The following is a 14,460-nucleotide window of genomic DNA, read 5'->3' as shown; positions in this document are numbered from 1 at the left end:
TGTAAGCAGGTAACTTGACCGCTCACTAATGCAGAACTGTAATATGACCCTAAGTAGGGGTTGCAGTGGTGATGGTGACAGGAACTAGTCCCAGATATTGTCAAGTCCTGTCAGGCAGCCTGGCAGTGAAGCCTTTTCACTAAAACAAGAATATTTTTTGAGATCTTTGATTCATAAGCAAAGGTTTAATAGCTATCAAGTATTGCTGTACTCAAGTACCTGTTCTTATTCATTCATTTATATAACTAAGCTACATTGTCTGAACTGTTTTCCTATATCTCCTTGATAATGTGCAGTAGATGAATAAATGTGCAGTCACAATCTTAATATCTTGTTTGGGCAATAAAAAGGAAGGGCTGTGACACATGTCCTTTCAACTGAAGTGATGAAGACTATTGCTAACCTTGTAACGGCACTGTTGCCCCTGTTGTAGTGACTGTAGATGATCCTGTATGTGTAACTGTTGCATGTCTGTTGCCTTTTCCCTCTGACAGACCTCTTCTGCTGCCGTCTCAATTTGACCTCATTTTCAGTGACTAACAGCTCTGTTAACAAGTTTTGTTATGGTGGTTTTTGTTTGATTTGTCTTCTTTTATGGTGTCTTTTTATTAACCCTTCCGCTCCCACCCTTTGTCCATATTTCATGCTGTCTCTTACCCAATGACATGGCTGCATGTAAGTAACTCCAGAGAGCTGGCATCCAGCTTCTACGTATTTCTTCCTTCTCTCTGCTTTCATGCCTCGTCCTCTTCCTTTTGAATGACAGCGGCTTTGTCAGACTTGTTATGAGCTGCTCTGGTTTGTAATTCAGATTAAAGAGATGTTAGTCAGCTTGATTCAGTTTTTCTGTTTTACCAAGGTTAGTGCAAATAAGTAGGTTTTAATGCTTTCTCGAGGCATTCGACCTTCATCGGGTGTGCCTGTTTGAATGAGCAGTTGGTGTACATTATGGCGGCATTTGAATAATTCAAACCCGCCTGACTGAGAATCCCAGGTTTGATTTATGCCACAGGGACAAAACATTGGAATGAATGTTAATCTCATTAGCATCAGCATTGCATGTGTTCCCTTAGACACCTTATTAGGCACACCCATCTGACAGCACAGTGATCTGAAAAGAGCCCTGTGATACATTCTGCTTCATGAAGGCTGGAGTTTTACAAAAGGTGTTGCTTCATATAAAGTTAGGAGCAACAACATACCCTTGTACAGTGGCAACATGAGGTTTGATGAAGCAGGATTTATTGGAGGGCTGCTGTGTTTTGTCATGCCTACCAGAGAGAACAAGGCATTCATTTGTTAAGCACACACTTCAAAATTCATCTATGGAGTTCATTTTATACGCTAAAACATGTTTAAGTAGTTCATACTGTCCATTATAATTAGCATGTAACGCATGCCCTCTTCATACTTATAGCTAATCCTGTTTATTCTCTGATGCAGTGTTTGATCAACTAGATCTGGTGACATATGAGGAGGTGGTTAAACTGCCGTCATTTAAGAGAAAAACGCTGGTTTTACTTGGTAAGTAAACACAGAAAAGCAAATGACTACAACTACAAACCGTGCAGCCTGCACGACTGGCCCGTTCAGTAGCTCTTCTGCTTTTCAAGATAGTTGCACATCAGGTTGTGCCGTAAGGCTTTCCGAGGGGTTTGTGGTTACAGCGTGCCTACGGTGTAGATTTAACAGAGTATAAATCCACTGTAAGTTGGTGTCCCAGGTGGAGGAGTTTAAGTATAGCTAACTTGTTCACAAGTGAGGCAAGAAAGGGGCTAGAGGCTGACGGTGGGATTAGTGCAGTGTCTGCAGTTATGCAGATGCTGCACTGGTCTGTTGCGGTGAAGAGAGCTCAAATTACAGCTACATCTCCATCCTAACCTTTGACCAAAGGCTGCAGGTTAGGTCATTTTGGAGTAGAACTACTGCTGCTGCCTGAGAGGAGCCAGTTAGGTGTTTGGGTTTCTGATTGGGAGTAGACCGGGGGCAAGAGGCGCTGCCCTCAAAACCAGATAAATGGCAGAAGATCGTGTTTTTGGGCACTGAAGCACATCCATCTTTCACTTGGGGACTGAACATCAAACCATCTAATGATTAGAAAACCTGCAGTGCCTTCCTTACACTTTCCTGAAGTCTGCACGTGTACTTGAATATCATTCGGGTGTGACAAAAAAATGTACTTTTGTTGCTCTGATTTATGTTTTCAACTTGTGTGTGTGCTTAGTTAACCATCATAGTTAAAAAGGCAAAGCTAATGCTTGAATATCAAAAAGGATCATCTAAGTAACATCTCCAGTGCATTTAAAACAGGAAACAAATACACATTTATATTCTTTAAATGTTAACTAGAGACAAACTCGGAGCAGAGACGTCATTTATCAGCAAGTGTTATATTTGTGGGCAGGTGAGATGCTGCCACCTTAGTGTAATAACTCTACACTGCAAAGTAAGCCTGTCGGTCTGGCTTGTTTATTTCCATTCCAAACAACCAAAATTAGCCTTTCTTGTTTTGTACTTAAGATGTACCAAAAACTATTCAGAAAAAAGCCCAGTGATTCAGACAGCCTGTGAAGAGCACATACAGAAAGTATTATTCTGAATCAGCCATTACCAGCTGCAATTACAGGATCTTGTAATTATTAGAAAACTCTCATAATTACAAGAGAGTAATGGAGTGGGAACACTGATGATGCTCATTGATCACATTAAACCAGGTGCTACTGTGCTGGGCTGCATGATTAATAATCAGTTTTGATTTTCTAAAATTACAAGGGAGTGCAAATGGAAGCACCAGCTATAAAGATCAATTCGGAAACATATACATTAGTTTTTTTCTGCAAATACTGGACACCAGACAACAGCTGTGGAGGACGTGAGAATAAACGCTTCATCATAGCGTAGACTGGCAAGGAGGACTCCTGTCAGCACGCTGCAACTTACTAAACGTAGACTTAAAGCTAACTGATTGATCTGTGTGGAGTTACTGCACTAATGCGTTTAATTTCTTCTTTCTACTTTGATTCAGGTGCACACGGAGTCGGTCGGAGGCACATCAAGAACACGCTGATCACCAAACATCCCGACCGCTTTGCCTACCCTATTCCTCGTAAGAGCAAGATCTAAATACTTCCACAACAAGCTCTTGTTACGATTGGACAGCAAACTAATGACTCAAACATTTAAATTTCAAAGTGGATTCTCCTGTTTGACCCGTTGCAACACCACAATGTCATCATCGGGAGTGTAACTTCTATATTCATCTCTTCTGTCTCAGACACAACTCGGCCTCCCAAGAAAGACGAGGAGAACGGAAAGAACTACTACTTTGTTTCTCACGAGCAGATGATGCAGGACATCAGCAACAACGACTACCTGGAGTATGGCAGCCACGAGGATGCCATGTATGGAACCAGGCTGGAGACTATCAGGCAGATCCATGCCCAGGGCATGATCTCCATCCTAGACGTCGAGCCACAGGCGAGTCATCTCGGCTCGGACATTTTCTTGCTACAACCAGAAGCCCCCCAAAATTAGCCATCTCCTCTAGAAGCCAAGTATAAGTTCAAGTGAAAGTACCCTTATGTTGGAACTTGTAGTAATTCACATAGGAGGTCTGGGCAGTATAAAAAACCTCTCCACTGATAGAACAGTCTCATGTGCCACTTTGTGAACTACACAGTTTAAGATTTTCTTTCCTCATCAGGCGCTAAAGAGCCTCAGGACAGCTGAGTTTGCTCCATACGTCGTCTTCATCGCGGCTCCCACCATCACCCCCGGCATGACTGAGGTACGGTCTTCTCTGTTATACTTGCTCTTCCCGTCTTGAGCAGTTATGTTTCGCTGCACGCACTAACCGAGTTCATACTAATGGCACAGTTACGCTGGCTTTCTAGTCTGAATTACGATGGTGTGTTGTTGAAGGAAAACAGATAAGAGCATCATTACATATGTAAATCAAGAGGGTGCTGCTTTAGCGTAATTGCTGTTAGGGGTCAAAGGACCACACACTGAATTCAAACTGGACAGCCCAGCCTAAAAGAGCATCCTAATTTCCATTTCTGTCGTCCTGTGCGTTCCTCTCACTGCACGTGCTCAGTTTGCTTTAAGCATGTTTGTGTTTCCTTTGGCATGCCTATTTTCACGTGCACTCAAGGTCCCAAAGTGGTGCAGGAAACTGCCTGTAAGTACAAATTAAATGGTGCGAGTTCACTTGTTGTTTGGAGACTGTAGAAAAGCATCCGTGCCCCTCTGTGTTTGTTTAAATAGCAGCAGTCTAGCTTCGTTCACTACTCTACCTTTTGATTCCTTCTAATTCCTCTAATCCCTCCAATAATCCCTTTGTTTGGGTGCCTTTTCATTTGTGATGCAACTTCACGCCTTGTTATTTCATCAGGCTTCCACCTCTCTCTTCCATTTTCCCTTCCTCATATTCAGAACTGTTACTGGGGTAAATAGTTATATAGTTATAGTGAACAGGGCAAGGGCCTGAGCCCTAACACTGAGCTGAGCTCCATTACAAATGAGGCTACATCTTTATTCTTATAGATATTAACTCCATCATTTCCTAATATATAAGACTTATTTAAAAGACAACTAATTAGTTCAATTTAACTCCTAGAAATACTGCAGTTATTTAAGAGCCATCTTTTAATTAGATGATTGGGTCATATATTCAGACTCAGTTCTTCCTTTTTCCAGTTCAAACTATTACAAAAGCCACATCCTGGGACTCTTATCTTACCTGCTTTGTGTAATATTAACACATCATTAAATAATTGAAGCAGAAAATGTGGGTGCAACATTATCTAAAACCTTGACGGTCAGTTTAAGAACACGTGCAGAGTTCAGCGTTTTCGAAGCACATCACCTCTGTACTTCAGCCAAAGCCGGGCACTGATGTCACTCTCTCTCCCCCCCTCACTCCACCAGGACGAATCTCTTCAGCGGCTACAGAAGGAGTCTGAGATGCTGCAGCAAACCTACGCTCACTACTTTGACCAGACCATCATCAACAACGAGATCGACGACACCATCCGCCTACTGGAGGAGGCCGTGGACCTGGTGTCCACCACTCCTCAGTGGGTTCCCGTCTCCTGGGTCTACTGACATACACTCAACGGCAACTCGCTCATTGCCCTCGACGATCCATCTCCGATTCAACGTGGAATCTAAACTCTGAATCACATCTCTCATCAGAATCGCATTTCTGTAGATAAACTGTTATTGAAGAAGAGAGAAACGAAGAAACTAATGACTGATGTCTCATTACCGAGACTTCTTCATCCTCCTCCTCGCCCCTTTTCTCAACAGCCTGAAAGGCATATTGTTGTGTAAATATATACATATATATATATATAAATGACTAAAAAACTAAGTGAATATGGTTCTGTCCTAATATAGTTGAATGGTGGGGAGTGGTGGGGCAGTGTAGTAGATATTTTGTACTTTTTCTTTTGTAATTGATGATGGATGGTAATATTGGAAAGACAATAGCAAGCATGACCATAAAGCAGTCTTATGGGGTTGCCTGTGTGCGTGTTGACCTTTTAATGCACTCCTTGTGGTACTCCGTTCTCCCCTCTAATCTCCTCGGCTCCTGTGACAAGCAGGCCGAACTCTGAAGCACATTAGAAGCTGCTATAGTGGCGACAACCGACTCCCTCAGCTCCACGTCCAAGTTAGAGTGACACGAAAAGCACGGGAAACTTGGCATTTTCTTTCTCCCTCAGCTCTTATTTATTTCACCGGCCCTCTGTGCCTTTCAGTTTGTTGAACGAGCACACTTGCACCCCTCTATGTCGTCTCTCCCCGTGTTGCTGTAGCCTGACGTCCTATGCTTCCTTCCCCAGCCTTCGATGGTCTTTGTTTACATCTCAGTTTGCACAAAATGGACAATGAAGAAAACGCGTGCTGCATTCTCTCATCTCGGTTTTCACGACGTCTCGCCTACTCTTCTCTGGCTGTCTTTACTCTGCTCCCTTGTACACAAAATGCGAATCGGTGGACCTGGAAGTTCGTTTTTGAGACATTACCAGCTATGAAAAAAAATAAAGAAATAAAAGCACTGACATTCACCACTAAACACGGCTCCTGAAGTGGAAGCAAAAACAACAACGGTAAAAAAAAAGAAAAGGAAAAACTGCCTTATCAGAGCCTTGGGGAAGAAGTGGCTAACACCTATGCACACCCCTGCTTTCTGCCAGGCAGACCGGCGCCACGACAACCATTTCTTCTCTCCTAACACTCAGTGAGCCATGCTTGTTGAAATGTTTGTGTGGAAGGACAGGGCTTCACGTAGGTGGGATCGGTCCAATCGTAGAGCCACCATTTTTGGAACTGTTAACTGTTGTCTTCAAAAATATTTAAAAAAATAAAGGAGAATTCTTGTTTTTCTGGGGGAAGAGAAGATTAAAATTTTGTGTGTAAATGTTTCAATGGTGCGTACGTCATGAGTGAATTACCAAGAGCCAGTGTATATTAACCCTTAAAAGAAGCTCAGTATGTGACATAACCTCATGCTTTACCACAAGTGGCACAACACACACATGTATGGCACATCAGTTGAAGGCTCGAGGAGTGGAAAACAATAATAATATAATAGTAATAATAAAAAAAGTCAATATTTCAAGCTGTGGTTTGGCTGCCGTTGTGCCACTTTGAGTAAAGTGTCTTCATTTCAAGTCCTGTGTAAATTACCTCTGCAAATGAGAAAAGCAGCTCTTCTGTATGAAATGTTGTTCTTTTTTGTTATTTCATTTTTAAAAAATATATATTTCCTTTTACGTGTTTAAAGTAAACCGCAGCGTCTTGCGTCTTATTTCAGATGTGAAAGTGAGCGTGGGTGCAGGTTGCTGTGTGGGTGTACTTAGATTTTGTTTTTTTAATCAAAATTTTTAACTTAACTTTTTTTAAAGGAGAGCAAAACAAATAATTAGAGGATAAATATATAATAGACCAAAGTGCTTTTAAAAAATTACTCAAATTAATATCCAATAAAAAAATATTCAAAATAAAATGTAGGCTCAAATTTGCTTTTTCTGTATTTACATTTGTTGTACAATATAAATAACTATTAATATGCTTTCTTCTTACATTTTATTATTTTCAAGTCATATTTTATATATTCTTTATCTCATCAATTTTTTAAACATTTATTCACTACTTCTTTATGCAAATGAGTGGGTTTGCATTTGAAGTGCCATAAAATAAAGTTTGTTAATAAGCTTTCAGATTGGAAGTGTTAGACTGAAATTCATGAGCAACAAAATTCAACAATTCCGAGCTGTAAACGTGAAATTATCAAATGTATGAAAATCCAAAAGAAATAAAATCTAACTTACACTAATCCTGCTCACACATATGAAATAGTAAATCATTAAATATAATTTACAGCTCGACTGAGGCTGAGATGAGCCGACGCTCTGTTACATTTCTTCGGTTGGGTGACATTCAAGGGACAAAAATAAATACGGTGAAAGGGAAAGAAAAAAAAATTAACTTAAAAATAATAAATCAATATGACATAACTTACAGAATTCATGTGAGATATTCACATGTTGACAGTTATTTACGGTTACAGCAGCAGCATAAAGACTCAAAGTGAAAATAGCATCATTACACTTAAAAGAACCACACTCCCACACTGAAGGCCGTAAAACAAAGTAGTGCAAAATTTTTAATTAAATAAAAAATTAAGTTAGTAAAAAATAAAACTAAAAATTCTAGTGAACTGTAGTGAAAATGGGATCAATAAATAACATGCACACTAAATCTAAGAAATGCAGCAAGTTACATTGTAATTTTTTATGCATTCAGTGACATATTAATATATTCAGGCTTTAAAAGACACAAATCTACACTTTATAATATTTTCCTTGTGGGCATAACATTAACCAAAGAGTTATTAAAAATGAATCTTTCCACGTCTGTATTGATTAACAGCTCAGTTTTCAAGGGGAGAAAAACGCCTGGTCAATAACAGCAGACCGCACGGCCTCAGAGGTGACAGATGTAACAGATACTGAACATGCGAGGTCATTAAAACCTCATTTCATCCGATTCAGCTGCTTCAGCAGATCAGATAAAAATGTTCTCTGCTCTAGTTTCAAATCATGTCTGATCTAGAAATGTCATGTTGTGGTTAGCTTAAGCATATTGCGGCTTACAGTGTTACCATTGTGTTTCTTATATGAACAAATGACATGTTCTAATCTATCAGTGCTACTGAGAAACAACCTCTCAAAGTACTGTGCGCTCAACTTCTTTGAACAGCTGCTCCATCAGAATATTTCAGTTTCACACACACGCAGCGATTAAAAAAAAAAAATTCCTGAGTTCACATCGAGTTCAGGATAATGAATATCAAAGCAGCGACGGAGCTTTGGTCCTGAAGGACATGCTGAGTGTCTACCTGCAGGCTACAGCCTCAATCCACCGCGAGATGGAAGATTGTGCATAAATATGAACTGTGCAGCAAGGGAGGCTTCAACAGTGTGGTTAAAACAGGACAGGAAGCAAAAGCTCATGTCAAAGCACTGCAACGCCACAAGCTGCAGAAAAATAAACCAATCATAGCCTCAGTTCGCCCCAAAATTGCAAGTAAACACTAAAGAAATTGCAGCTCCATCTTTGTCCAACTTTGAACCACAGAAATAGTCTTTCTCTAAGCCTTAGGTTTATCCAGCCAGTTTAAAAAGAAGTTAAAATACTGACCATTTCTTTGCAGATTTCTGAAAAGCCCAAAGTTACAAGTCAAAGAGCGACAAGAGTGACACTGTGCCTGTCTGTCTGCCTTCAGTCTAAGGCTGACCTTTATCAGTACTGTGAGACACTGAGCTGATGATGAATTTCTCCCCCCCTAAGTCACAGACACACAGATGGAAGAACTTGTGCTAAATGGACTGGGGGAATTTGCCTCCTCTGCTCTTTCTCCTCCACAGAGAACGTTTACTGCAATGGCATTTTTTGCTTGCTTACGAAATAGCTGATTTGAGCCGACAACGCAGGAAATCCTGTGCTATGATGAGGTTAGCAGCCGCCACCTGGCACTAGTTTAGATTTAAGATATTTTCAGGCACCTTTACAAAGCAGAAGCAGGTATCACATTTCTCGGCACGACGTAGACGAGCTGCAGATAAAACCCATCAAATCATTTTCATTTTGCTCAAAAACATGTTTTTTGGTTTTTTTTGCTGTTGTTGCCATTATTATTACTACAGTTACTAACATTATTATGAATATCAGGGTGCTCCAACTGCTCTAATAAATCAAGTATTTCAAATTCTTATAATTAGAGGAAATCAAAAGACTTTTCAAAATGTCTAATTTTTTAAATCACCTTGTACGGTTTCTCGGCTGATAGCATCAGAGCAACACAATGCAATGATTTGCTTCTGAATAAAAGAAACGCCACAGCGTCTGTTTACAGCACCTCGAATTCTGGCTGGTAACACAATAACTGAACAGACCGACCAGTTCTGGTGTTTCACAAAGAGGCGCAGCATTAATGTTGCAGGGGCTCTTCTCACACGAAGACAAAAGTGAAACAAAGGGAGAACTGCGTGCTCTCTGACTCAAGGCTTGTCGACATTGGAACTTGTTAAAGTGCGATGCTGAAAAGTTGTGTAAGGCCCTGATGATGAATGAAATTCTTCACAAACAACCCTGAGAAACAGAAAAAGGATCATTAGAAACAAGTTTGATGAAAGGCGTCAGCGACCTTCAGAATTCTGCATAATATTCATCCCACTTAACATCCCTCAATGACCTTTGTATAATCAACACTGTGTTCTTGGTTTGAATTCAGACGTATGTTTGCTGCTACACTTTGTTACTATAGAAACAGATTCTCGCACAAGGAGAAATGTCTGGCCTTGTCAGGTAATTACACACTGAGGGCAGCTTTCCTTTTATGCCTCCATCAGCCTGCTGCTTCAAACCCTCACAGCTGAGGAAATGGAATCAAACTCTAATGGCTGCACGCCTCCGCCCAAAAACACCTGATCAGATTAGACTCAGCTTCGGAAAACGGCAGCATCCTTCACGCAGTGATGGACAGATAATTTAGCCGCACGACTTCCATCAAAACAAACTCCAAAAACATCATATTTATTCTGTTTTGGCTTAAGTTGAGTACAGAATTTCTTTTATTACCTGCAGGGCTGCAGACTGTCAGACTCAAAGAACTAGCTGTTTGGCTTTATGCGTTTCAGTCTCGCTATGAATAAAACTTCACGCGTCCTTCAAGAAGCAAACCAGGCAACCTGACAGCTACTGTGAGAGGCCTCAGGACACTTACTCTAAGCCTTTTCTGCATTAATTCTCTAATAATATAAAAACTGCATGTACAGAATCGCCGGCTCATCTCATAAAAACTGCTTGAAAGGTTTGCAGATTTTTCTTCAAAGTAAAAGCAAAAAATAAAACAACTTTAAAAAAAAAAAAAGTTTAAGTAAACAGCCTTCACTTATGCCGTGTCCGTCACTTCCGTGTCTGCTCCGCAGATTGTAAACAAGCTGAATTAAGCCAGCCAGCACTCTGTCACCTTCTGCGGTGAAAACTTTCCCGAACATTCCACCACAAAGTCCTAAATGTCAGGACCTTTCAAGCGAGAGATCATCACTGATTTTAGAGCTCAAGTCAAACTGAAAGACAAACACAAAGAGCCTGACGCAGATTCTGACTCATTTCAGTCAGTCACTTGCTCAGATGTGCCAAATTCCCTGTCTTTATCAGAAGTGTGTAGTATTTCTGAATTTGTAGCAAGATCTTACAGCTAACCACAAAGCAGACCCGGCGCAGACATTGAGTACACCCTGTGGTACGAGGTGGTTATTTACATGTTTTGGTTTTGCTGTATTCTGTCCTCTAAGGCCATCTGCAGGTCTTTGCATAGACAAACGGAGCTTAATATGCAGCATGGTACACTCATTCAAAAACAAATTAAGCCTCAGAGAGTGAGCAGAATACGTTAACCTTAAAACACTGAATGCACAACACACAGCGTCGTGTTTGGACCGTTACAAATAAGCACATGTGAGCTTCAGATCAATTGCTGCCAGAGGCCCCTGCTTAGTGTTTTATGTGAACCCATTTCACTCCTACAAATGGGCTTCAACTCAGTCTTCCATCAAGCCAGCTACATGCAGCCACAGTGAGGCTGAAACTTGGACTTGCTTTCAAAATAAAAGCTTCATTTTTCTGCTTTCCTAATACTAAAATTATAAAAATGGCACGTGAGTGTCCAAGTTTACCAAGTTGCTTTATTATATTTGTTGAACATTTTAAAAGTTGCATGCATCTTCTACACGCAGCAAAAAGGAAAACTGCAGTTAGTTTTAACTCGTGTTTTCAAAGTCCGTTCTCGTGTCAGTGACAGTAAAAGTGTAGAAGTGATGTCGTCTTTCGTGTTTTCACTGACAGACGATGCTTTTTGTACCTGAGCCTTTTTTTCTGGGGAGGCCTGCTGTTTGTCAAAGCAATGTTTTTCTTCAGTCTGATTTCATGACAAATCATATTTACACATATTTATCCTGCAGTGACCACACAACAACAATGTACAGTGCATGATAGAACAAACCATCCATACCATAAAACAGTCACTAACCACTTGTCTCCTTTCTAATTTTCCTCCTCCAAGGGTCGACTGTCACCTTCACACCATGTTTATCTGTACATACTCTTTTCCCCAGGGTCCAGGGTTTAACCTAAACCTCAGATAAATAGACTCTGCTTGTATTAAATAAACTCCACTGCATATCAGTGCCATTTATGACATGTGGAAATGACACATCTTCACAGTCAGACTAAACTGAATGTGGTGATTTACACAAAACTATTCTAACCCCTGTTACAGCATAAAACTATTGAACTGAGTCTATTTTGATTAACACTAATAGAAAATTGTGCTCAATTATCTTATTTAGTGTTCATACGTGTGAATCATTTCACATTATTATGAAAACCTCAGCTGTCACTTGGAAACTCAGCTAAAGCATCCAAGAAAATGCTGCAAAGTAAAACTTAATGTATTTTATCCCTGATTTCTTTATGAATAAACCATCTTTCTGCATCGTGTCTTTATTCCCCCCAAGATCTGAGAACGTTTTTGAATTGGTTAGAGCCCAAACAACATTAGCCATTTGCTGATACACTTGTTGATATGCTGATGAATGAAAACTTAAAGCAGTGACTGGAGAAACACTCTTCAACCATATCATGAGTGTTTTACATCATTTTACCACCAGAGGGCACTGTGCAACATCTCTGTAGGCAACAGGTCTTTGCTCCAATCAGCTGGCTGTTGTTTCCAGCATCAGGAAGATTATAAACCACTTGGCCTGACAATAGAACATCATCATTTTTAAATTGCACTCATTATTTTAGCAATGACTCATAAATGATGCCTGAAAAACCCCACCATTCTGTCCAATTTATTAGCAGATTATAATGTGCAGATTATTACAGACTCGGGACTGAAGCCTATAAAATCAAAAAGCATAAGGAGAAACCATTTCCCCCATTCCAATGTTTATTTTCTTTCTTTAAAGTAAGCGTTACTGTTGATGTAGCTATTCATTTGTCTGCTATCATTTTGTCGTCATTTTAATTTGAAAACTGCTAACCGGAAGTATGTTTTTGGTATAGTTTTTTTGGGGGGGGGGGGGTGTTGTGCTCCAAGTCTATAAAAAAGATGATACTCGCCATGAAGAGCTCATAATCAGCGTGGGGCGACATGTCGTGTTGTGAGTGTAAAGTCACGCAGGACACGGGGCAGGGCAGCATCCTCTATAGCATCCTCAACAGAGACGCTCTGTGCCCGCAGGCGCGCGAGGACACGACCGCTGCGCACCGGTGTTGCTCCTGCGCGTCCATGAGGAAGCTGGTGGCCATTCGGGCTCCACAGTCCGTGATCAGAGCAGCCTGCGAGGTGCTTCTCAAAACTTTCAGGTTCGTGAAAAACGTGCCGTGTTTTCGGGGTTTGCCAGCCGATGACCAGCTCCGACTCGTGCGCAACAGCTGGGCGCCCCTGCTGCTCCTGGGCTTGGTGCAGGACTCCGTGGACTTCGACACCGTGGAGACGCAGAAGCCCAGTCTGTTACACGAGATTCTGACGCACGACGCGGGCCGACGAGAGCGCACTGCCGGCGCCGCTCAACACCCTGGGGTGCCTCTCTGTGATGTGCAGAGTATCCAGATGTTTCTGGTGAAGTGCCGAGGACTCACTATCACCGTCAAAGAACACGCGTTTCTGAAAGGAGCGATACTGTTCACCCCGGGTAAGATTACACCCGCACTCAGGCACGAGTGACCCACACGGCTTTGTGTCATAACCCTGCTCTGATAAATATACAGGGTTGAACTAGACCTAAATCTTCCTCTTACTACAACACACACACACACACACACACACACACACACACACACACACACACACACACACACACACACCAACGCATTTATACAGCTGTGGGTTCAGGGTGGGTGAACAGTGATTATTTAAACAGCCCAACATGTCTCCCTGTCTGTGTCCGCCTTGTTAAAGTGCCTGGGCTGGAGTGTCAGGAGTACATCCACGCGCTTCAGAGGGAGGCTGAGCGCGCGCTTTATGAGCACGTGGGGAACCGGGGGAACGCGAGCCGGTCCGGCAAGCTTCGCGTGGTCCTGAGCACCCTGCGCGCCGTGGACCCGGACGCGGTGGCGGGACTGTTCCTGAGACCGCTGACTGGGACTAGCAGCATCGACGAACACGTGCTTGCTATGTTTTGTGAGAGGTAAACAGTGGGACTGAATAACAGACGCATTTCATGCAACCATGTTATAGACTGCTACACTTTCACCGTCAGAACGTCTAATGCACTGCTCTGCTGCACATCATGATTTTTATGTTTGTGTGTGGACACTGAGGACAACAGCACATACAGTGACCTTAATAAATGACAGTGATTACCTTCTAGGATCTCCTCGTTGTTTTTGCTTGCTACATTAGGAGGCAGTATTATTCAGACAGGAGCAAACAAATCCCCTAATGGTTCTAAAGAGACTCCACAATGAGACAGCAGACACCCTCAGTAAGAACATACTGCAGTCAAGCTTTTCCCTCCACCTTCAGCTTGACATACACATCAAAAACATCCAGGTCAGACCCTAAAAATCATCTGCGGCTTGAAATCAGTGATATTAAAGCATTCATGAAAATCAGATCCAACGAGAGAGAGAAACAACTAACGACAGCAGACAAACACTGCTCTGCCACAGCTGACAGTTCACTCCACCTCAAGGTGGTTTTCTGAATTGCTTCCTGTTCCTTGAGAACACCAACATGATGGCTCCCAAATGTTCCTATTTTAATTTCATTTCGGCAAAATCTTCATGCAGATCTGTCAGTATCTTTTTAGAGTAACTGAAAGAGGCAGCCTAATCACATAACTGTTTTTAGAACATATAGCTGCTTCACTCACT

General features: G+C 41.6%; 2 protein-coding genes across 4 annotated transcripts in view; both read left to right on the top strand.

Moving 5' to 3' along the window:
* LOC146608656 (peripheral plasma membrane protein CASK) overlaps positions 1–6,682 on the top strand; it is a 50,313-nt gene extending 43,631 nt beyond the window's left edge. For all 3 annotated transcript variants that reach the window (XM_085348913.1, XM_085348912.1, XM_085348911.1), the window contains 5 exons: positions 1,444–1,524; positions 3,026–3,106; positions 3,275–3,477; positions 3,704–3,787; positions 4,930–6,682. In XM_085348913.1, the coding sequence (XP_085205039.1) occupies positions 1,444–1,524; positions 3,026–3,106; positions 3,275–3,477; positions 3,704–3,787; positions 4,930–5,106 (626 nt within the window). In that variant the 3' untranslated portion in view covers positions 5,107–6,682. The remainder of the gene's footprint in view (positions 1–1,443; positions 1,525–3,025; positions 3,107–3,274; positions 3,478–3,703; positions 3,788–4,929) is intronic.
* A 6,051-nt stretch (positions 6,683–12,733) lies between these two features.
* Positions 12,734–13,776, top strand: LOC146608655 (nuclear receptor subfamily 0 group B member 1-like). Its single transcript, XM_085347943.1, has 2 exons — positions 12,734–13,277; positions 13,544–13,776. The coding sequence occupies exons 1-2, from the start codon at positions 12,734–12,736 to the stop codon at positions 13,774–13,776; spliced, it is 777 nt and encodes a 258-aa protein (XP_085204069.1).
* Positions 13,777–14,460: the final 684 nt, after the last annotated feature.

This window comes from Diplotaxodon limnothrissa, linkage group LG23 (genome assembly GCF_057381915.1).
Source record: "Diplotaxodon limnothrissa isolate DT_005_m linkage group LG23, D_limnothrissa_male_GT1.1, whole genome shotgun sequence".
Taxonomy (NCBI): Eukaryota; Metazoa; Chordata; class Actinopteri; order Cichliformes; family Cichlidae; genus Diplotaxodon; species Diplotaxodon limnothrissa.
The sequence above is the reverse complement of the archived record's forward strand: the minus strand, read 5'-3'. Positions and strand labels throughout refer to the sequence as shown.